At 39.5% G+C, this 24,271-nt stretch overlaps 2 protein-coding genes across 3 annotated transcripts in view; both read right to left on the bottom strand.

Moving 5' to 3' along the window:
• Positions 1-1,285: 1,285 nt before the first annotated feature.
• Positions 1,286-18,072, bottom strand: b3gntl1 (UDP-GlcNAc:betaGal beta-1,3-N-acetylglucosaminyltransferase-like 1). The gene is made up of 12 exons (XM_008411445.2): positions 17,277-18,072; positions 16,962-17,078; positions 16,771-16,870; positions 15,862-15,926; positions 13,459-13,524; positions 12,378-12,473; positions 7,557-7,652; positions 5,633-5,757; positions 2,998-3,133; positions 2,845-2,913; positions 2,648-2,722; positions 1,286-2,040 (listed from the first exon to the last, which is right to left on the bottom strand). Exons 1-12 carry the CDS (start codon positions 17,388-17,390, stop codon positions 1,960-1,962), a joined length of 1,140 nt encoding a protein of 379 aa, XP_008409667.1. The 5' UTR covers positions 17,391-18,072; the 3' UTR covers positions 1,286-1,959.
• Positions 18,073-20,683: 2,611 nt separating this feature from the next.
• epn3b (epsin 3b) overlaps positions 20,684-24,271 on the bottom strand; it is a 13,528-nt gene continuing 9,940 nt past the window's right edge. For both annotated transcript variants that reach the window (XM_008413500.2, XM_008414339.2), the window contains exons 10-11: positions 23,344-23,637; positions 20,684-23,255 (exon numbers count right to left, since the gene is read on the bottom strand). In XM_008413500.2, the coding sequence (XP_008411722.1) occupies positions 22,963-23,255; positions 23,344-23,637 (587 nt within the window). In that variant the 3' untranslated portion in view covers positions 20,684-22,962. The remainder of the gene's footprint in view (positions 23,256-23,343; positions 23,638-24,271) is intronic.

Raw genomic sequence — 24,271 nt, 5'->3', positions numbered from 1 at the left:
TTACAGGTGAATCTGAATAAATTTGAATTTCAATATAAAATCCACTTACTTACATAATTCAATCCAAAAAAGTGATGAAAAGTAATTAAAAAGAGAGCGATGAATTTCAATAAAAACCTAGATTTTAATTTAACAGAAAATTATAATCTAATATAAAACTAATGCTATTGCCAGGGCTTGTCCAAGATGCACTAGAAAAGGTTAAGTCACTGAAGTCCATTTCTAATGATGCTGCATATCAATGGAAAGTTCAGTGGGAGGAAAAAGTGGCCTGAAAAGAATATGAATTCTGAGCATCATTCCTTATGGTAAACCACCTTTAAATGAGAAACATCCGCAGAATCTCGTCTGGTTTAAAGAGAAAACTGCTGCTCAGGTGTTCAAAGTAAAGTCTCCATTTAATTTGGAAATCACGGTAACAAAGTCTGGAGGAAGAGAGGAGAGGCACAGAGCCAGGTTGCTGGACATCCAGTGTGACGTTTTCACAGTCAGTGATAGTTTGTCGCATCGTTTTATCTGCCACAAAGTATTTAACAAATCTAGTTGAACTACCATATTTTCCACACTAAAAGGCGCACCTTCAATGAATGTCCTATTTTAGGACTTTTTTCATATATAAGGTGCACCGCATTATAAGGCGCATAGAATAGACGCTTCAGTTTGGATTGCCACCCGTCCCGTATTGAACCTATACAGGACGCGATTTGTTCCGTACTCTACAAATGTGGATGTGTAATAATAAAGAAGTGGTCCCGAGTACTTTATATAGTGGGCTGCCCCAGTCGTTGTTTTACTCACGGTGTTGGTGTTGCGATATTGTGCCCATCTGCTTTCTGGGTAACACAGACCAACCGACACGCTGCCGCTGCAGCCTCTGTTTCTCTTCCCCCGCCCCCCACCGGCTTTAAATGTAGTCGAAGCAACCCGGATGAATGTCTAAAGCCACTTTGTTGACATAAAGAATGTCAACAAAACAGTCCGACTCCGGTCGGCGAGGAGAGCCTTCCGCGACTGGGCCGGGGCGTGGCCGGACGATGGTCACTCTTCTCACACACAGCATGTTCGTGGAGAACGTGGTGTAAATGACCTTCAGACCACCTGATTCTAGACGGTCGGCAGGTAGATAGGTCAGTCAAACTTTATTAACAAACCAGCTTTTTGACAACTATCCTAGCATGCACCGCGCGCTTCTTCTTCTACGGGTGAAAATGAAGTCGGCGGTTGCTTACTGTAGTTGCTAGACCTGTTGTGGCTCAATATTGGTCCATATATAAGGTGCACCGGATTATAAGGCGCACTGTCGGTTTTTGAGGAAATTGAAGGTTTTTAGGTGCGCCTTATAGTGCAGAAAATATGGTAAGTTAGAGAAATAAACTTTGTGATTAAGTTCTTAGTCATTGAGATGCACCTGTAGTCACTTTCATGAAATTTTAGAAATAATAAATCAATCTTTTCTACACAATCAACAACCTGAGCAAGTTTTCAACAGGGGCTGCTTGGTTCCTGCGCGGTTTCACGCTTTATCACTTCATATACCTTATGAAACCTGTTTCGCTTTTGCAGTTTCACTCTAATTCTGCTTAACCAGGAAAGACAAAACGTTAAAGCATGTTTCCCTAAAACGAGAAATTTACTGTAAAACCTCCACATAAAGAGCCAAAAGTAACGAATTTGAAACGGTGGAAAAAGTGAGAGAGAAGCAGAGAACAAGACTTGTCAAACTTGCCAAGTTAAACTACCTTTTTACACAGTAAGAGGCCCTTTTTATTACACAACATAAACTGCTCAATTCCTCTTGTTTTTGTCCTTCAGTCCAGTGCTGCTGCTTTCGCTTCACCTCCCCGTTATAAACACCCCATCTTCTGAGTTTGTGTTTATGTTTTCATAAATCAGTCTTCTGCATTCCTCTGTCTGTTTAACCTGTGGGGCTCCTGTGGTCTCCTGCAGCACGTCGAGCCGTCAGTTGAAATGGTAGTAATCCGTTCCTTCCCTCAGCTGCAAAGCGTTGAGGTTTTCCTCCAGGACTCCTCCTGTCATGTCCTGCGAACGCAACCACAGCAAACGTGAAGCTCGGAACAACGCAAACAACAGGGGAAGGATCAAACGACGAACGTGGAGTAGAGGCGAAACGTTGTGACGCCGTTTAGCAGCTTTGTTTTGTGTTGCTTCTTGCATTAAATGTAACACAACAGTTTGACAAAGGTATTTACATCATAGATCGAGTCCAGACATCTGTGCTTTTGAGTTTGATTAACTCTTAAGTTCCATAATTGAGCAATTACAAGACAGTATAGGTGGGGTCACTTCAGATCTGAATCTAAATCTTTCTTAGTGATAAAAAGTGGGAAAAAAAAGCAGAAAAATCAGAATTTCAACAAAACTGTTCAGCTTTAATAATCAAACGTAAACGCTTCCTACTACGTTTCATGATTTAAAGCATGAGATGTTAGCGTAAGCATCCCATGATCAAAAGATCAGGCTGCCGTCTCTTCCCGTTTCCTGACAGCCTCGCCGTGTGTTTGTACGTTTCACATCCTGTGCAAGGCACACGCCCTGAATCATTATGTCGTTAGGCTGGAAAACGGGCCAGAGGGACGCGCGGTCAGAAACAACAAGCGTGCAACACGCAAACACGATCCGGGCTCACCAGTTTAACGCAGATAATGAAGGGGCCTGTGGCCTCTTTGTAGTGCAGGACAGGGACTGTAGGCTTTGGTCTCTCCTGGAGTCGTATCAACAGAAACGTCCGTAAACATTAAACAGTTTATACGTGTTGGTGAAATGTTAAGAATCAAAGAACTTGCAGATTTTTTTCTTTTTTTTTTCTTTCAGTGGTGATCTGACCTTGGACTCCTCATATGTGTAGAAACACTTCTGAATTTTGTTTTCATCCACATCACAGAACGCTTTGACCTAAAGAGAACCAGCAAATGCATCAAAAACGTAAAAAAAAAATAAAAAAAATCGATAAATGACTTGGCTGGTGTCCCACATCACCTTCCTCTGATTGGTCAGGCTCAGGCTTCGGTAGAGCTTCCTCCCTTGCTTCCCGGCGTTCCAGATGGTGAAGTTTTCCCACTGGCTCAGGACTCTCTCCTGCAGAAAGTCGACGCGCAGCTTCCAGATAGTCTCCCTGATCGCAGAAAATAGAAATGTGGTAGTAATCAGGATGCCTTTCAAACTTATATAACAGCAAGTTTGTAAGATCATTTAGTACAAATTGATTTTGTAATAAATATTTCATTCCATTCTTTTTATGGGTCTTTTTAAACAGTTCAGTTAGATGAAGAGCATCTATGACCACTGGTTTTGAAATATTTCAATGTGTTGTCATCTGGATTTAGGTTTTGACTTTGACTAGTCACTTCTCATGGATGGTGATATTTTATAGTAAAATCAAATAACTATGTTACCTGCAGCTTAGGGATGCACCAATCCCATTTTTCCATCTTTGACACCGATATCTGAGGTTTTTGTGTCGATCCAAACATTGCTGAATAATCTTAAAATGTTTCATTGTTTAAACACAGACATAAATGTACTGAATTACAAATGTGTTTGATAACTCTGTACCACTATGATACACTTAAATACACCAATAGCTTCACATGTTTGCTTGGTCAAACATGTAAAAACTGACTGAACTTTAATTTGTTCAGTCAGGAGTGTAACAGCCACTGTAAATCAAATAATAAAGAAACTGGAACTAACAGTTTCTTTATTATTTAAATGGTTTACAAAGGGGAAATAGGAAACTTAATATAGTAAAATAAATAATACAGCAAGCTGTGTTTCAGAGCACGAAGCACAGAATTATACTTAACAGATCTGCCCTGATGGATCTGGCACATTGTCAGAAAAACCCAATCTAGAAATGTTTTCAATATCGGGACAGATGCAGATATTAATATCGGATTGGTGCATCTCTTCTTCAGTTGTTGTAAAAATGCTGTATATATCAAATATAACTTAAAATACATTTCATGTCACAATTCAATGTCTTCAAATTGGGTCTCTGTCTCTTTAAGAAGTTCCTGCTCTTTCCAACCAGTCACCCCAACTTTCTCCATTAAGCCTTTAACAATGCTTTTAGGAGCATTTCATAGAGAAGTAGCTCCAGGCGTTTGCTAATTGCTGCTGCCACTAGTCTGGAGGAGCTCCGTGAAAAAGGCGACACCCGATGAGCGTTCATGCACCCTGAATGGCTGCCACTGGAGACTAAAGGATTTGTCAAACATAAACGAAAGAATCAAAGAAAAACTCCATGCATGTTTTTGAGGAGAGAATAACATTATAACATGATAAAAACCTTAAAAAAGTTAGTACAGTCCGTTACTTTGACAAAGTAACGGACTGTTACACATTTGTAATTCAGTACTTTGACTTCCTTAAGTCAAAGTACTTCCTTAAGTAAAAGTACTTAAGGAAGTACTTTTGACTTGTCATCTGATGCTCTACAAAACGTTTTCTGTAACTCAAAATATGCCCCAATGTTTTCTGATTGCTAACATTCACACAGAACTGAAAGTATAACAGCAGAAGGTGTTTACACCACACTGATGACTGACTGCGTTTATATCAGAGACTAAATACGGTTGCTGGTCTTCAAGTGCGCTGAATCGCCACACGCAGGCAGAACGAAAACGATGAAAATAGTATTTGTGCTCTTTACACCTTCGCTGAAATTGAGCAATTACCTGCACACATTCGACCGAAGCGCTTTCTCCTTATTTTTCAAAGTGAAGCTTCTTACTGCATGTACCAGCGGGCCTCATATGACAAACAAGAGCCTGGGTGGTCTCAAGAGGCTTTCTTTGCTTTGCTTCTTTCCTTACAGCCATTGACTGCAAGACACAGCATCAATACGGGAAGGATCTACTAAACACACAGCTGCCACTCACTTTCAAAGACCAAAAATAAAAGCCTTTTATTTTAGTTACTGTCTGACATTATCCTTAAAAATAAAAAAACTTTTCACCTCACATAAGGTCAGCTGCACTGCTTGGCAGACAGAAATAGGCCACGGTTTCATTTGGCTGACTTGAGGAAGTAGGTAAGCAGTGTGTGGGACGGGGTGTCAAGAGAAGGGGGGGAAAAGCGGAAAGTAGACATGCCTGAAATAGACCTCCCAAAAGAGACGGACGATGAAAAACACAGAGAAGGATGTGCATCAACACCAGGCAGATAAATTAGACTCGGGAAGGAAGGAGGGACATAAAGGAAGCTCATGTCAACTTTCATTTTACATTTAAAGACACGATCGCCTGCAGACTCCACACGGTGGAGCTCAGGCAGCTGTGAGCCCGACACACAGCATCCCAAGCACTTCTGTTCACACCAAAACACGATTTTCTACGAGCAGCGTTGAACGGATGGCTAACATTCCAGGCGGAGAAGGCCAAAATTCCTGATCTGAATGCTGGGAAAGTGACTGGAATTCCAAAGACATCTGAAAAGTCCGAAAAACATCTCATGAGCGTGTGTCAGCGGGAGGGTTTGGGTTCATGCGATAGCCCTGGGAAACTCAGGGATGGCAGTGGGCAGCTGGGTGTAGGTGGAGGATCAACACTGTGACCAAGCATGTGCGTGCGAGAGAAACTCAGCAGGAAAGAGGGGGAACGGTGAGACTGACTCGATCACAGAATGAGTCGCAGCCGCCTCGTGGTACCGATACACCAGCAGGCGCTGGTCCAGCCTGAGCGGAGAGCCTCCCTGACGAAGGAACTGGTAGAAGAAGAGCAGATCCTCCGGGACTCCCTGGAGAGAAAACAGAGAGATTGGAAGTCTGTCAGTAAAGGTGCAGCATGTGCTGTCAGTAGTAAGGCCTGTTTCACTTTCAACACAACTAAAAGTGATGGAGATAATGATTTTTATGTGTTTTTCAGTCAAACAGAATCACTTTCTAGCCCAATCAAGTAACTATGTTACCTTTAGTTGCTATAAAAAGTTGTACATATCAAATATGACATAAAAGAAATATGACTTCTTAAAACTGGGACTCTGTTTCTTTAAAAACTCCTGTTCCTTCTGAAAAGTCATCGCAACATCGCTCCTCTATTTAATCTTCACATCATGTTTAACAACGCCTTTACCAGCGTTTCAATGAGATCTACCTCCTATAATGAGCTCAGCTGACGCGTCGTTCCACCAGGAGTTTTCTAATTGCTGCTGACTAGTCTGAAGGAGCTGAGTTGGGAGGACTGCTCCAAAGAGGAGGTGGTGCTCGGTCCCACCAAGCATTTTGCAGAGCTGAATGGTCGCCACGGGAAACTGAAGGTCTGCAGGAACGAATCAAAGCCACACTCCAGGTATGATTTTGATGAGGGAATAACAATATAACATGATGTAAAGCTTTATAAAGTGTATTTTACATAATACTGCCCCTTTAATTGTGGTAAATAAGTTTAGCCACCCAGCATTTGCGTCACATGATGCAATAGACTTTGCATCCATGTGTGAAGCAATAAGCTCATTTTGTGAAACATCAACTGTGTTTTAGTGTGTAAAGACAGATGCTACTTTGTGTCATTTTTCTCTTTTTCTATTATTATTGATCATCTGACCATGTTGGGCTGAAGGATCAATGACTCCATATATGGTGTAATAAATGGTCCACCTTCAGTGGTTAAATAGCTAAATTACCAAGGGTCTGAAAGGGACAGACCCCTTACACCGAGAAATATCAACGCATACAGAAGAGCAGAGCTGCTGCTTCTCCACATTGAGAGTTTAGGAGGTGTAAGTTGCTGACAAGGGCTTTTGATTAGGCATAAGGTAAAAAAAATGTGTACAACAAACTGTTCTAAAAGATAAATAGGAATTGTTTTATTGTAATTAATCTATTGACAATAATTAGTATTAGCATAATTGTTAGTAAATGTAACAAACAGTTAAATTGTTAGTATTTAGCATTAGCCTCCATGGAAGCTAATCAGATGAAAACTTTAAGTGCGTTACACACTACAGGCAAGATAGTATTTGTTCACAACTTCTTATGTAAGTTTTCTTTAGAAATACCTTCGCTGATCCAGCATATGCAGCACAAAGATTCCATTATTATATAATCAACAGTGATAAAAATTATAATCAGCAATTATTGATGCCATTAACTTACATCTTCTGTCACAAATATTGTTGCAAAAGCTAAAAACCATAGTTACTATCAGATAAACAAAAACACTGGAATTTCTGGGTGTTTCTGTTTATATCGTCATTATGAACCGTCTTAATTGCTACAAAGTTCGTTCTAAGCTAACTTTATCCACTCATTTCAAGAGAATGCAATGTGTGGGCTAAACAATTAGAAAATTTTAAAAAAGTAAAAGCTGTTCTTTATTACTTTTCTGTGTATTTTACTTTTTACAAAACACCACTAAACTTGAAGCAGATCGTCGATGCCAGTGTGATTTTGGTTCTCTTCTCCCGTTTATCTGCATCTAATTCAGTGAAAACTCTCTGCTGAGAGGAGAAAATGTAAACAACAATTCAAACATTGTTGGAAAAAAATGTGCGCTAAACAAATGAGGTTAAGGAATGGTGAGAGAGTTAAATCTCACCTTGCCTCCTTCGTCAAACAATCCGACTTTCATGAACAATTTCCTTGAGCAGAACCATGTTGGCATGACGACTGTGGGTCCATGGGAGGTGTATGCCTAAAACCAAATACCAGGTCCAGATATAAAACAGGCAAGTCAGATAAATACACAGAATCAGTTTCTAAAAGTAACAAAAAGACAAAAAGACAAAAAACAAACGGGGGCATTAGAATGTGTGATAATACAAAACCTAGAACAAAAAAATAAGACAAACCAAAATCATGACGAGCATTTAATAAAGCAACTATACTCTCTGCTACTGCGGTTGTGGAAAATACATTTCTCTGCCTCAGAGGGGTTAGATTTCTCATCAGCAATAAGGTTTATGAAACAGTTTCCTAGATTCCTGAGAAGTACAAAAACTTGGTCAAGAACAGCCGTGTCCAAACCCAATAACACAAAATAATGAGCCATCATCCTCAAGACAGAAACTTGGCAGTAAGAAATCAATGTGAATCAGTAGTTTTCAATATTGAGCCTTTTCATTCACACGGTCTAAAATACAACTACAGGTACATGAACCAAAGAGCTGTGCAGTTTTGAGAAAGTTCAACAGAAACGAGGGGATTTATTTTTTTTAAAAAGGACATTTTGGACAACAAACTGTCCTGGGACACAGCTGAACATTTCCCAGATTAAAATAGACATTTTATGATCAGCAGTGTTAAAAAAAACTCACATGTGACAGCTAATCTAAGGGTTACAGCAGGAATTACGGGTAGATCTCAACATATGACGTTAATATTGAAAATGTAATTTATTTCACTAGTTTAGCTAAGATGGTGAAACTCATGAATTAATTCATTAGGTTATTAGTAATGTATGTCAGGCTTACAACAAATAAGAAACCCAAATTTCAGCGTCTCAGTAAGTCTGAATATCAGACTGGGTAAGATTAATAAAACTATGTTATAAAACAGTCGCTCATTTCGTTGATGGCACTTCATTTGTGTGAATTCCTGTATCCGTTTGTTGTACGAACAAACTCTGGTCCGCCTCAAAACCTAGGCCTCGGTTCGGTTGAAGTGAACTCTGGCGCAGTTTGAATGCATATGTGGATGCAGGCGGACCGGATGCCGCTTGCATCCACATAGCAGGAAGCGAACTATAGTGTAGGGCATTCTGGGTAAGAACGACCAAAACTAATAAGCGAGTCCAGCGCTAGCGGAAGAACTGGCTCATGGTCTTTTACCAAAGACGAGGGAGAAATCCTACAACTGCTAAAATTTGATGCTACTCCATTTTTGTTTATATTTCACGAAGAAGGAAATAGCACTCGTGTCTTCTTCAGAAGTTTTTGTGTTGCTTCAGTAGTTCTTGGTGCAGCGAGTCAACATAAAGTCTAATCGAATTATTAGGAGACACTAACCTGAAGCTTCACACAGGGGGAGAAAAACACTTCTACTCTAATCCTGAAAACAAAACAGATGCATAAGCCTGTCAAAATTAGCAACAAATTAACTAATAATAAATTAAAATGAGTGCAATAATAAACAGATGCTCCCCTTCAATGTTGTTGAAAAGCTGCCACTTTGAGAAACATTTGACTCCCCGTCCATTTTAACTCTTATTGTTTTGGATGTTTTATTTATTATTTAAACATGTTTTTCAGTTAAATGTGCTTTAGAAATGAACATTTTTCTCATCTTTACATTATAGCTATCATCATTGATATATTAGTTGAAAATGGTCTCAAGATAACAATATCACTGTTTATCGTGCTACTTTTTGGAACAATATATTATCATGGCAGGCCTACAGATGCATACGTGTTCTCTTCCAGCATAGAAAAAAAAACATTCACAATCCCCTCCTCACAGATGATCTCTGACTCATTCGTGTTTTTGCTTCTCCTGTTTTCTCTAAAACTCCTTAATGCAACACAACCTCAGTACTTTTTCTGATTTAAAAGACGAAGCCCCCCTGACAGCCCACCTTCCCTCCACTCGCCTCGTCTTGTTCGCCCTTTCCTCTCTGTTGGGTGACAGTTTTCACCTTCTGAACCTGAAGGTCATCCGATCCACTTCTGCCTCTGACCGCACCGCTACATTTCGCACAGCGCGCCTGTAAGTGCACGTGCGTATGCACACATGTGACATTTTCACAATAGAACGAACTACGACTCCCAGCCAGAAATGTTTCGCAGATGTAGAAAATGGTGCCAAACATCTGGTTTCAGCCAGTTACAACAGCTGGACTGAATCTTGTCTGGGAAGTGTGTGTATGTATCTATCTCCATGCGTCTTTTTGCCTGCCTGTTGTAATATTGCAACATTTTGAACATGTAAGCTGGGGCCAAATAATGAATAAGAGGAATAAGAATGAGTTCTGGGAAAACAGCAGGCGCAGTAGGAGGCTGACTGTGACTAATCAGAGGGCAGGGGCGTTTCTGAATCATCATATATAAAGTTAAATATGGGGAGCAGCACTAGATTTTGTGGTTCAATTTACTAAGCTCTTTCTGTTTATACACAAATTATACCCAAAGTAAAAGTAAAGCCGGGTAGTCGAAGGCAGGGAAAAGAAAAGGAGAGGCTCACCACCTTCATGTAGAACCAGTGCATGATCTCACTCTCATGCGCCGTGAAACCTAATATCATACAAATATCCTGGAATGTCTGCTGAGTGCTTATGCAGACGGTAACAATGTGCACGCATGTTATAGAAAGGGAGTCCAGGTCGCTCTGTATCCTTGGCAATGCTGTGTTTTGCTAAATCAGAACTGGCAAGCTCTCCTTTCAATATAAATAGAAATACTTCCCCACCGTATCGCCGGTTCCCCAGAAAATGTGTGAAAGACTCGAGCAAACCAAAAGCATTTACCAAAAACGTGATTTAAAAAGATGCTCACTCTTTTCAGACATTGGACGGGCCTAGATTGTGAAAGACAAAAGAAATATATGTTGAAAAGAATTGAGATTGTAAGATAATCTATTAGGCACATTCTATGCAGTGCGGTTCTATGCTGTTGGTTTCACGCATTTCAATTTCCTCCTTTTCCGGGATAAAATAGTAACTTATTTTAATATGAGTAGTCCAGTATTAGCATTATTAACCTAAAATAAGAAACATAAACTGTGTTTAGTGCCCAAACTTTGGAAAAAAAAAAAAAAACAGTTTCTCAAACCGTCTTTCTAACACGACTCAAATCGATCGCAGTGAATGAAAGGCAGGGTTACTAAACTACCAAACATTATCATGTAGCTAAACTTCAAATGTTTCAACTGCAGAAGAAAGTTTTGTCCTCACCGTGTGAAAATGGAAAGTACTTGAGCAGCCTTCTCTTACAGCTAGCTGCCTAGCCTAGCGGCTAATGCTAACATTTTGGTAGATGCTTTTTGCCCTTCAGAATGCTCTTGTTTTTTCTGCCCCACTTCAGATGAACTGAAATATCAACATTGTGATGTAGATTCTGATTATGCACAACCAAAACCATTACACCAAGGTTTCTGTCTATAGACTTATTTAGACAAATTAAAGTTTCCAATCTGCTCACAAAAAAAACACAACCTTTGAATGCTGTGTGCATTTTGTGCTCAAGCTGCAGGCTGTAATTTATCCCTGACAGATATAATTTAATACAGACACATTCTGAATATGATGGAAAATATCACAACTATTATGATTGGTAATAATGGTAACACTGATGCTGACCTTAAAACTGATAACGGTGCCACATTTCGACAGGGTTTTTTTTTTTTAAGTGGTCCAGTCCGTTTGGTCCACTGACACTTCTGATAGCTTACATGATTTCACATGGTTCTGTCAAACAGCTTATCCACATAAGCTCAGGAATTGTTCCCTTTTTAAACATCTCTGACAGCAAATCACCAACATTAGTTTTCCTTTTAAATATAGGAACATAAAATCCTTAAAACCTAATGTTACATGTCTGTCTGTTTTTCTCCCCCACTGTTTGTGCAAACCTTTTAGGATTTTCAAGAAAATAAATCCTGACATATTTTTGTAGACCAGGTACAATTGTATTTTCTCACCACAAGTGAAGTGCCAGTAGCCATTGACCAAGCAACATTACATTTAGATATCATAAATAAACGTATTGATAAATGTGATAAAAGTCTGACAAATACATAAACAAAAAGGTAATCATTACGCAAAAGAGTAATGCAATATATTATATTATTTCGTTAGTGAAGGTAATACTAAACCTTATTTAAATTTTTTTTTTATTTATAAAATATATTTTGAATTGTAAAAACTGACACTGTCTACTTCAGGCCTTAAAAATGAGAACATACATAACTGTGCGAATGAATTGAAATAAGGTTAATTTCCAGGCCCTGCAAAACCCCAAACACCAACAGATAAATTTGCTCCATTTCTCATTTTAATGATATTAATCTATTTACAGTAGATCTTCAAGGTAAGTTATAGCGTTCTTAGTCTAAAGCTAGCTTTACAGTCCAAACAGTGTTGAATGTCTGCTGCAGGACCAGTTGGAGCAGAAAGTCTCCACAGAAAGAAACACCATTTCTTTGCCAGTAAAATCACTTTTTCCATTGCCAACAGCTTCCGTCAACATCCCCCTCTCCCCCTGTCTCGGTCGACAGTGTGACCCGTTTCCCCTGCTGAAGCTTTGATGGGCTCTGAGGGCAGCAGTGATGCTGCCTCCGCCCTCCGCTCCTCTGCCACGTTTCCGTACAAACTGTGAGCAACACGCATGTATCCTGTTTCTATCCGACCTAGTAGCTGCCTGACATGCGACCTCTCACCCCGAGCATGAAACACAAGCGCTGAAACAGACGAGCCGCGTTTGTTTACCTGAGTGAGGAGCTGATCCCGAGTCAGTGAGTTGATCCAGCGGGCGTAGCGCTCCGTAGATCCCTCCGGCAGCCGCTGGACCCCGCAGCCAATCAGCTATTATGAAAACACACATGCTCACCATCACACGAGCAACGAATATGTTTGCTTTGACAGCGTGTCTGGTGTATGTTTAACTGCACAGGAAAGCAAAACATGGTGTGCTGGACTTGAAATTGTCCACTTCTTTTTTCCATAGGTTTTTTTTTTCCTTTTCATATAAGAAATCGATGCTTAAGCAGTGACCAGAATGAAAACATTGTTGTTAGTTTCTGTTTCGATGGGAACCAAGGATAAAAAAAACAGTAAAGAAGACATTGGAAGAAGAGTGAGTCAAGATAAATTAAACTTAAGGATGGATATATAGTATTAAGTTAAAAGCAGGTATTTTTATACACTGTTTTGTTGTCTGACAATACATCACAAATGCACACACCTCCATACACTACACACTGAAAGCACATCGATATATGGCAGGAGGAAACTGGAATAGAGTTTGCAATGTTTGGATTGCAAGACGACGACACTAAACAACACTGTCTTTAAATAAAATTTAAAAAATTTTTAAAAACTCTTTAAATTTTTTCTTTTGATGCAAATAATTCTGGTACAGAGAAACATTTTACCTGATGTTGAGAAATAAAAGATAATTTGTCTTCTACAACCGCACGCAAATCTGTTCTCAACTCTTATGTTTTTGACAGAGCTTAAAAATTACAGTGAGCCACAAAGGTCAGGGTGTTTGTACGGGGCAGCGGGCCTGCTGTCTCCATGCCGCCTCGCTCACTTCCCCTCACACACGCAACCTTTGACCTCCGACCTGGCATGTCAAAGAAAGCGTCAACACCGGATACTCTCACTGTTCCACGTGCCAACTGCCCATACGCACCCCAATGAAGATTTTTTCTTTTATTTCAACAGATTGAGAGAAAAGGAAAGAGCCGAGGAGAAGTGAAAAGAAAGAAGGGAAGCAGGGTTGAGCAAAGTTGAAAAAAAAAGAGAAGGAAGTGACTAAGCAATGACAGTAAAAAAAAAAACTTACAGAGTTTGGATGGAGGATAGATGTTTCATACTGCAAACGGACTCTCTGGGGCAACATGATGTCATCCTAAAAAAAGTAAAATAAAATGAAATCACATAAACAAAGTAAACATTCATAAACACTCGATATCACTTCACTAGATAAAAAAAAATATATAAACCATCTTTCAAAGACTTTCTAGAATGAAACAAGTTTGAAAACATAAGCTGAGCATGTATTGTGTGTAAAGTGAATCTAACACTTCAAAACAGAAACACAGAAAAAGGCGCTGAGAGAGCGAGAGACAACGTGAGCAGTCGCACTTTCTCAAATATAAATTGCTCTGCTGTTGCAAGCTTCTCCACTCTGTAAACACCGTGAAGCAGTCTGTTATGATCAGCCATTCTCTGATTCTCGTCATCATGAAATGCAAACAATTTTCAAACTCGAGCTGCTGACAGGCCATCCAAGAACACCCGCCGTTTGCATTGGCACAGATATTATTCTGGTGTCTGTCGATGTTGCACACATACAAAATGGCATTGATGGATTCACTGCTGGGGGGGAAAAAAAGAAAGTGCAACCTTGCTGCTTTCACAGGATGTAAATGGAGAAAAATACATAGTAAGCATGGGCTGATACTTAGATATACTTAAAATAACTGATCACGAGTGAGTGTGGCCACTGCTGTAAAACAGGAATTTTGAACGTTTGCCAGCCTGGTGGACTCAGAATGATGAGTACTGGAAGAAGACAAAACATGAAGACGTGTCCAAAGAGAAACACTTGTTGCTGCCCATTAATCTTGGGAAGGTTATGAAGTAATTTCCAAGTAATCCAAAGTTCACTATTCAACAGTGTGAAAGACTATTCACAAGTATTCACATGCCTGTTAGTTTTACCAACTAACAGGCATGATGTCAAAGATGTAATAATTTGTGCAACTTGTAGCCATTCAGTCGATCACAAACTCAACTTTGTACAAAAACATTTGAGAAATTTGGGGTGTCGACATGACAATTGTCTCAAACACAGAAGCAAATCGACGACAGAATGTCTGAAAAATATAAGAATCGAGGTGTTGCAACAGTCCAGTTAAAGTCCAGACCTCGACCTGTGGCGGGACCTTAGGACATTTGTGTCTGCATACCTCAATGTACTGAAGAAATGCTGCAAATAAGAGTTGGCCAAAAATTCCTCCCAAAAGATGCGAGGCTGATAAGGTCACACAAAAGTTATTGCTGCTAAATGTGGTTCGATAACAGATTGAATCTCGGGTTGTACTTAGGTTTTCCCATGACCGTTATCGAGATTATCGCAGAGATTATCTTTTAAATTTTTTCCTAAGAACAAGCCAGGATGGTCTCTGTCATGTTTGGCACATGAAACCTGACATCTGTTTGTTTTTTTTTACTGTTAAAATCATTTTCTGAACAGAGAACATGTGTTCACAGACTAAAGTAAAAAAACTTTATCGCAGCTTGTTGGGATAGACTTCATACAGATGCTTAGTCAATCAAACTGACAATAAATAATTATACTGTAAAGATGAGGGAGGAAAAAGGAAAACAAAGGGTGAGTTAAAAGATTAAACCTAAAGTTAAGGTTTAAAAGGACAGGAAGTAAATATATAAATAGCATAACAGCTACAAATAAATCATGCCAGGGAGGTAGAGGAGCAACACGTAAACCAAGACTTTTAACTTGCTGCTCGGACCTTCAAGTCTTATTTTTTAGTGTTTTAAAGTGAGGTTCTGTTTGGACGTTATCACCAGGAGATAGCAAACATCTTTATGTTGTTGAAACAAAGATTCGTTTCACAGCTGCTGACTAGTCAGAGCGAGGCCAAGACAAAAAGTCTGCCACGTTAAAACAACTGCAATCTCAAACCTCCCACTGCAGTTCATGTGAATGCAATCTGTTAAACCTTCAACACATTGTTACATCTGCCTTATGTTGCATTATTATACACAGGCCTCTGGGTTTTGCACAGGAGACAAGTCAGTGTCTGTGAAAATGACCTTTCCTTTCAAAACACATGTAACAAAAAACAAGACAGAGTCACAATCTGTTTCAAAAGTAAAGCAGTATTAAAAACAAAAACCGTGTTGTGGTTTAAGTGACTGCAGTTATAATGACCTTCACAGTATCATACTCTTCTATCAATACGTACATTAGTCAGATAAGCTTTTCGATACGTGACCATAGAAAAATGTACCAAGAAACAGAGTATTTCACACATGAACCTGCATTGGGATGCCAATACTTTCACTTTTATGATGTTTGTGTTATGACAGGTCTGCCAAACCTGCAGAGGATAGCTGAAAATTGTGCTTTAAAATATAAAATTGTATATTTAAATAAAAAATAATCAGTACTTATGGATTTGGCGTTTCATTAAAAGAACATCTGAAGCWCACCTACCGCATCCTGAAAGCACAAGTACCGTCCACTACTCTGAGTCACTGCCTTGTTCTTTGCAAATCCCACTGGAAGACATAATAACACAGCATGTTTCTGTGTATGGATCCACCAAAACAAAAAAGCATAAAACTAAATTATGATTACTTTTTAAAAAAAAAAGAAACTTAAATTGAAACAAACAAACAAAAAAAAAAACGGTCAATAGAATACAAAGCAAAATTATTTATTCACAAGGCAAATTTAGATTAAAAGTGATCTTCTCATTTCACTGACGTTATTGAAAATAATGTCAACAGTTCTGGAGGGATCCAGATATACTTTCTCAGAGCACTGATTGGTTGAAAGAGTGCTTCACTGCAAAAACACAAAATCTTACCACGTATTTTTTTCTCTTGTGAAAACATCCTAGTACACTTGAAATAAGACAAAACTAACTTAAAGGTAACATTTCAGCAAGAAACAGGAGCTTGTTTTAAGTCAATAATTCCTTAGTATTGATGAAAAATTATTTATTCCAGTCACAGATTATTTCACTTATGGGAAAAATGTCTTGTTATAAATTAAATAATCTGCCAATGGACCTAGAACTTTTTCATCAAGATTAAGGACTTATTGCCTTGAAACAAGCTCCTATATCTTGCTGAAAAGTAACTTTTTAGTTAATTTTGTCTAATTTAAAGTGCACCAAGATATTGCTAAACGTCAGAAACCCTAGCCCACTTCAGAGCAGAACAGGTTAGGTTTCCAGCATCAGTTACTATGGTAACAGACCTAGATGAGATGCCAACCAGCTGGTATGGTAGTGAAAATCCAAAACCGAACCTGAAGGCAGCTCTAAGCCATTTATCCTGTAAAACAGTGAGTCTATGTTCTAGCTCAAACACACAATCGACGGGTAGTTAAGCTGACCTCCTCTGGGTTGGGAAGAACTGTGACCTGAGATCACCACTGAGATTCCCCGATCCTCCATCCTCTCCCTCCAGCCCTCCACCACTTTCCTGGACTCATCCTGAGCAACATGTGCAGAGATTAATAATACGTGACCGGTTTCACATCACATCTTCAGTTGCACAAACATGCAAATGAGCAAACCACCATACTGTGCTTGCATCATCAAACACGGAGAGCTCCATGGAGCCGGTGAAGTCTTGGTGCACTATGGCCTGCAGACACTCCTCCAGCCAACATGATGCGTTGTGCACCGGCATGATGATACTCTGCAGGAGAGAGGAAATGGAGAAAGTTCTGACTTAGTGCAAATGAAATAGGAGGGAAATTACAGGGTGCTGTAACTTCCCTCCTGCTGCAGGGTGTTAAGTGAGTGTTTGTAAACGTTGTCTGTTTTTACACAATATCACAAAACGGGCTCAGAAACGTATGCTTTTTAAATTGTTTTAATGGTGTCCATCACCCACCACATCCGCCGTCTTCCTCCTCTCCGCCTCTGTCTGCTCTCCTCCTCCGCTTTCTCTCACTTCTCCTCCCTCTTCCTCCGCCGTCCGGAGCCGCTTTGCTGGATTCGGCTCCATCCCTAACCCCGCTGCTGCAAGTCCCCACTACCAGCGCCCCTTTCAGTGGTCGCCTAGCTTCACCTTAGCTGCTTGAATTTGACATGAAATACATCCTGCATACGGTCGAGGAGTGAGCCATGAGGCTAACACGTGAATAATAATGTCATTAAGCTGTAACTTTGGAACAGTTAGCAATGTTAAATGTACTTATACCAGAAAACGGCATTAATAAAATCTGCTCTGTGAGTTTTAGTGATAAGTTATTGGGACATTTTTCAACGCGGAAAGCTTCCAATTGAACTGAGCAATGTGAAACGTAGCAACTTCCGCATACAGTGAATCCAGGACGCTGATTGGCTGTTACAAAACACGGACGGACACTGGATTGGTTCTTTTCGCTGCCAGTATTCTGAAAGGGTGATGTTTATGTTACCGATCTAACTTTTCCTTTGAATAAAGATTTCTGCATTGAGGCCGTTTTTATTACAGATATTTTGAAGCTTCTTTTATTAAACCCTGCTTTAAACCATGTACTAAAATAAAGACTATGTTTTAATATCAAGATAATGTATGGAGTTATTGGACTTTGGGAATTCTGTCTTTTAGATATATTTTTATGTTCAGTTTTATTTCTAATAGATACATCGATAAGTTTAAAAAATGGCTATCATCGAATGCACTTGTATTTAAACAGTGGGGATTGTTATCAATTATTAATTATTTTTAATGTGAGCTGTAAAATTATGTTAAAATTAGAGTTTTTGATGAGTTGTGTAAAACCTTTAAATACAAAGTTATATAGTTATAAAATATATTATCAGTATAATATCAAATATATCAAAGCACACTTTAAATATATAGAAGTTAGTTGTACTTGTCTTCAGAAATTAATTACATTTTTGTTCTTCCTTCATAAGGATAAAAACAACAATAAAAAGCTTATATCTGCTGCAGAAGAGGAATATTTAATGTTTACATAGGGACTGCACTCTGGAGCAGTGGTAACCAATAACCACATAATCCTATTCCTACGTGGAGCTGCAGGTTGCAGCTGAGAGCCAAAGCTGGACAGATATTGAGTAAATGCCGTAGTTGATTTTCYCAGCAGACTAATCGTTCCCACATTGCAGCAGCAGCAGCAGCGCCTTCCTCGGGCCTACGGTAGCTTTAATTTATCAGTCTGAAAGCTTCTTGAATTGGATGACCTCCCCACCGCAGGCCAGAAACAACAGCTCCAAGGGGGCGATGATGATTAGTTAAAACCAGAAGATATTTGGCACTTTTCTGCAGTTGCATGGGCAGATCAGGACAAGTCTAACAGAGCGGTAAGAGGTTGTTTAGTTTTCTGCATTTGTGCCAAAGTGTGAAGCCGTTACTTCTGTCAGCTTTGCTGCAAACAAAATTTCCCTCACCGAGTTGTTGACTTCTGAAACATGAGACTTGCAGTGCGTACTGCACCGGTGCTACGAAGCAAACCAGTTATTAATTTCTGACAAATAGAGATGGATAGCTGCAGACAGTCACACATAATTACCTTTCATACGATTATATTACTCAGATGTTTCCATTGTAGAAGTTCAGCCTGAGGTTACTGCTGATGTGGAACTTTTTGTTCTGCAGGTTCACATTGTCTCTTATCCTTCTGCGGAAACTTTTGCAATAGAAAATAGTTTTTACTCCCCTACAAAAAAAAAAAAAAAACTGTTCCCACAATAACTCACCACTGCCTGTTTATGCTCCCCCTCCTCCACAAAATCAACACCACATGGCAAAAGTTGCATATCAAATGTTCGCAGCAGTTGATTTACTGTATCTGGAGGTGGAGGCTGCAGCTGCTTAGGTCTGTGATCAGACGGCACATGACTGGATCTGGGCACGAACAGCAGCCGTCAAAATCAAACGGWACGGTTGAGTGTGTCTCTTACTGTCGACATGACTGAATTTCCTTTATTTATTTATTTTTCTTCAGCCTACTTAAAAAAGTTTATTTTTGAATATGTGCAAGGTGAACTACCTTGGACAGGTTGCCAGTCCATTAGGGCAACGCACTTACAGGACAAACAACAACGTGCGCACGTCACGTTGGGGGACTGTGGAAAGATGGACCCATATGCACAGGGAGAAAATGCAAACTTCAATGCAAGAAAAAAAACCAAGACCAGATTCATACATAGGATATTTTTTTTCTGCAAAGGCAGCACTGTTAACCACAGCTCAATTTATCGTCATTATTTCTTAGAAATATATTTTGCGACCTAGATCTTGTTGACGCACACGTCAATAAGATGCAGGGTGTTAACAGGGATTAACAATCCCTGTTAATCTCATCCTCAGACATTAAAAGTTGCCACTCTTTGACTAGCAGTCAGGTACATATTGAATATTTTGAGTAAGGTTATTCATCAATAAGCGGCTAGTTTAAAAAAGTGGCTCTGTGTCCAAACAGTTGCATAGTAAAGACGTGCTGCCATCTAGTGGTTATTTAGGATTTACAACTTGCCTTATTTTTGATTAATTTGCAGGACAAATAGCATTCAAAGCTTTGTCATCGGGTTACATTTTACTGATTGGTTACATATAAAAGAAGCTATTACTGTACAGGGTTGTGTCTATGAAACTTTTAGAATTATCTTTCTCATAGAAAACCGTGGGTAGACACTTTCAGTTTCTATTCCCTTTCTGTAGCTAAGGGTGTCCTGCAGGGTCACAGTTCAACTTCCTTTCATTGTTTATGCCAAAATCGTTGAGAGTAATCCAGCTGTTGCAAATTTTCATTTTTAAGTTGATTATACAATTACACTTATCAGTCAAATGCTATGTATCATAAATATATATTTTGTTTTTTAAGAATTGAAAACAATGCCTTTTTTAGGGGAATCGGAGTAAAGGGGGGAGGGGCGGTATATTACACATGATGCATCAGACTTTTCGGATTTCTTTTCTGTTGAGAAAAGTGTTGAAAACAGGCAAAAGTGTCCCTTCCACTTCACCAACTCTGTTGTCCAATCACACAAAATCCTAACAAAATACTTTGAAGTTTCTGTGCATGTGATAAAATACAAAACAGAAATTGTGGCCTATGAATTCTTCTCTAAGGCAAATGTAACAGGCAGTTCAAAAAAAGTTTCTCACTGATTAAATTATGGCATTTTAAAACTCTTATTTTTCTTCATAGAGAATAATCTTTGTCATGCCGGAGCTTTCAGTGCTTTAAATCTTTTTTGCAGCTGTGGATTTTGAAGGGTTATCCACTTTCACAGTTGCAACAAGAGAAAGAATGACTCACAAATAAATGAAAACATTTGAAACTATAAATGCAAACACTAGCTGTTTATTGGTATAATATTTCATAATACAGCAATATATTTTTCAGTAGATACATATGTACCAAGCCTGTATGTGTTTATAGGTAGGCATTACACATTCAAGTCCAGGTTCAGTGCAGTGATAAAGTGTCTCATTGTGTGATTTTTCTCTGATCCTCGTATTGTCAAACTGCCAGTGTGCCAAGATCTTCACATCTGTTATCAGTTCTTTTACGCTTTTACCTACTTTCTCATCAGGCATTTCGTCTGTAATTTGATTTCTGTAGTTAAGTTCCATCAATTTCATCAGCTTAGGTTGAATCCCTTTACAGGAGTGACAAGTTTCTTCCAGAAGTCCTCTACAGCGGCTTTAAGGGAGTGAAGTTTGGGCAATCAGTGGAAACAGGCACGGATACAATCAGAGATTTAAGTAGGTCCACAGTTAGGTAGCAAAATCAATCGTACGCTGGCTTACCCCAGGTCCAGAAGGGGCCATTTGCTTTCAAATGACATAAGACAGAATTAACTTAGAACAAGATGCTCAAGAAAGTTCAGGATATTAAAGGTAATGATTTTACAATGCCGTGAAAAAGTCTTTGCACCCTCACAAAACTGATCTGTTTTTGCATGTTTGTCACTCCTAAATATTTAGGATCATTGAATAAATTTTAGACACAAAGAAAAGAAACTACAGAGAAAAAAATATAATTGCAACCTATGTTAAATCTCAATGGGATAAATCACTTATTTTTGGTTTAACACCCGAGCCTGATTAATGCCATATCTGGAGAGTTGAATTTATCAAGAAACTGTAGATACAGTTTCTTGAAGAAACTGTATCTACACGAAATCACGTACATAGAAATCACGTAGATAGAACCTCTCTAACAACATGAAATAAAGTGGCATCCCATCACACCTTGATGGGCTGCTAATCAAATATGGTGGTAGTGGAATGCTCTGGGGTGGTCCAATGGTCCATGACTAATGCAACGATGAATTCAAATTTATAGTCAAATTCAACAATTAAATGGCGCTAAATTTCCACTTATCCATGATGGAAGCAGCAAAACTAACCAGCTAGCAAGAGTATATTAGCAGCCAGTTAATAGTAGCCTCAACTGTCTCGAGTCACAGAACACAATGGAGAAGCCTGATAAAAAAGTCCTGAGAAAAACAAAGACATAGAAAACATGAAATAATTTAAGATCTGCAATTTACATATTTAAGGCCAACTTACGTTTTCAAAACAAATTTAAGACATTTTAAGGCCTTGATTTTAGATCGGTGCATCAACTTAAGACTTTTTAAGGATGTGCAAACACCCTGTGTTGAGATACCGAAGGGCGACTTTAAGCAGACATCCAATTGTTACTAAATTAAACAATTCTGTGAAGAAGAGTGGGGCAAAATTCCTCCAGGTAATGAAAAAGGCTCACAGCCAGCAATCAATAAGTTTCTAATTGCTTCCTCCTGACTGCTGCCAGGGAATCAGTTTAGGAAGCCATTACTTTTTCAAATTTGAATACTGTGTTTTTTATTTGCACAGTTTATCTTGAGGCATTATTAAAAGTGGTTTAGTGATCAAAACATTTTAGGTCATTTTAGGACAAAAAAGCAAAAGGTGAAGAGATCTACAATGAAGGCAAATACTTTTTCACAACATTGTATGTCGTAATCTAAAAGGAAGGAGAGTCCATGAGTTCAATTTGTGCTCTGTGCTTTCTTATATCTCACAGTTTGGGGCCTCCTCCACTAACCGGAAGCTTAACATACTGATCAAATCATCAGATTAAAAAGTACATTATCTCCGGTTCTCAGAAGAACATCGTCGCTTGCAGGCTTGTGAGTAAAACGCATTCATGCTTTTGTCGGTGAAGCAGCAGCAAAGATCCCAGTGACGCTTGGGGGACAATCAGAGAGTGTTGCTTCATGAAACGGAGCGGTCTGTTGGTGCGGTCAGAGGGGGGCGGGGCTTGGAGTGTCAAAGTTGATGAGAAGACAAAAAAAAAAGACCAGACTTTTCAGATTCAGTCGGTCAGTTTGTTGATGTGTTTGCGTTTATGCATCCTGAGGCACGCTTGAGTGCATGAATGAGTGAGTTTAGGTTTTATAGCAGCTGCCGTGTCTTTAGACAGACACAGATTCACCGTATGGATCCGTTACATCCACTGAAAGTTAATGACATCAGACCACAAATCAGTTCACACTCTTTTACAACAAGTTTACCGCAGCTGGCGTACATCGTTCCCTCAAGAGTCCACGGGTTGTGTGCCACAGCGGCCTCAAAGGAAAGGGTTATGGCTGTGCGTTTGCGTCTGAACGCGAGGTGCCGGTCGAGGAGAGAGGGGCAGTAGTGGCTGGGGGAGGTTAGAGGGCAGGTCCAGGAGCCCAGAGGGAGGCTGTGTGAGGGAGGAGGGGAGGACAGGCGGCTGGTGGAGCAGAGGGAGGGGCAGCGACGGGCTGTAGGGCAGCATGTGAGGGGGCAGCGGAGACGTGGACGAGGGTCGCATCTGGTTGAGGGTGAGCCGCGGCTGGTCGCAGTGGAAGGGGTTGTTGGGAGATGGTGCACTCAGACCTGAGAGGGCAGATTTTGGTAAAAGTGAACATAAAATTCTCTACGTGCCAGCAGTGACTGGGTGAATAACGGACATTCAGCGTAATACCTGAGAGGAAGGGGTTATTCTGCGTCTTTGTAGGGGGTTTCGGGGGAATCAGAGTCTCCAGATTCACCAGCGAGGCCCCTGTGGGTCCGAGGAAGGCCTCCGGAGTCCGGCACACACGAACGGGCGGGGCACTGAGAGGCGGCGCCAAACGGGAGAGGTCAAACATCTCCGGACTGGCCGACTTGCGACCGTTCACCTGGTGTTTCGCTGGTGGGTCCGGTTTAAATGGATCTGAGTTGGAGTCTAGTTCAGGAAACAGTTCGGACTCGTTTCTATCTGCAAACATCTCCGCATCTGGGAACGGAGCACAAAGGAGCTTTTTAAAATGACTTTTTGCTAAAATGCAATGCTTTTGTGAAGAAAGTTGATCAACAAAACAATCACAAACGGAAGAAAGAAAACTTTAACAGAAAAATCCTCACAATGTATTTTTCATAAATATTTTGATTCGTACAAGTTAATGGTGAACGGGTATTCATAGTCTTTTAACTTATTCTTTTGCACTTTTCCATGCTACAGTCACAAAATTTTAAGTATCTTATTGGGGCTGCTCACATATTAAAGTTATTTTGAAAAAAGAAATGACTTAGTAAACAAACACTCTAGATCTGTAGTCTTTACAAACCAAAGAGTAATTTTTGCCCTCAGTCTGGTTACGTAAAACTACTTTAGAGCCGCAAATATTACATAACCTTTTTGTGAAAACCCAACACAATTTTCAATGACTCTACTACAGTAAAGTTGTCGTCATTTTTAAAGAACAGCCATTTTATTTCTGCTTCTTAAAACAAAGAAAAACATAAAACATTTACAGAAAGAGGACTGACACACTTTCATTTTGATGTTTGTGGAAAATGATGTAAACAAAAAAAAAGCACTTAGCTTCCAATGTAATAATGAGAAGATATATATATATATATATATATAT

This window comes from Poecilia reticulata, linkage group LG1 (assembly GCF_000633615.1).
Source record: "Poecilia reticulata strain Guanapo linkage group LG1, Guppy_female_1.0+MT, whole genome shotgun sequence".
Taxonomy (NCBI): domain Eukaryota; kingdom Metazoa; phylum Chordata; class Actinopteri; order Cyprinodontiformes; family Poeciliidae; genus Poecilia; species Poecilia reticulata.
The sequence above is the reverse complement of the archived record's forward strand: the minus strand, read 5'-3'. Positions and strand labels throughout refer to the sequence as shown.

Excerpts from the sequence above, each read along its gene's own strand:
- b3gntl1 (XM_008411445.2), bottom strand. The coding sequence starts at position 17,390 with ATGGAGCCGAATCCAGCAAAGCGGCTCCGGACGGCGGAGGAAGAGGGA. Across the intron at positions 12,474-13,458 it reads CTATCCTCCATCCAAACTCT|CTGATTGGCTGCGGGGTCCA; the intron begins GTAAGTTTTTTT and ends TTTTCATAATAG. Across the intron at positions 3,134-5,632 it reads GCGACTCATTCTGTGATCGA|GGAGACTATCTGGAAGCTGC; the intron begins GTCAGTCTCACC and ends TTCTGCGATCAG.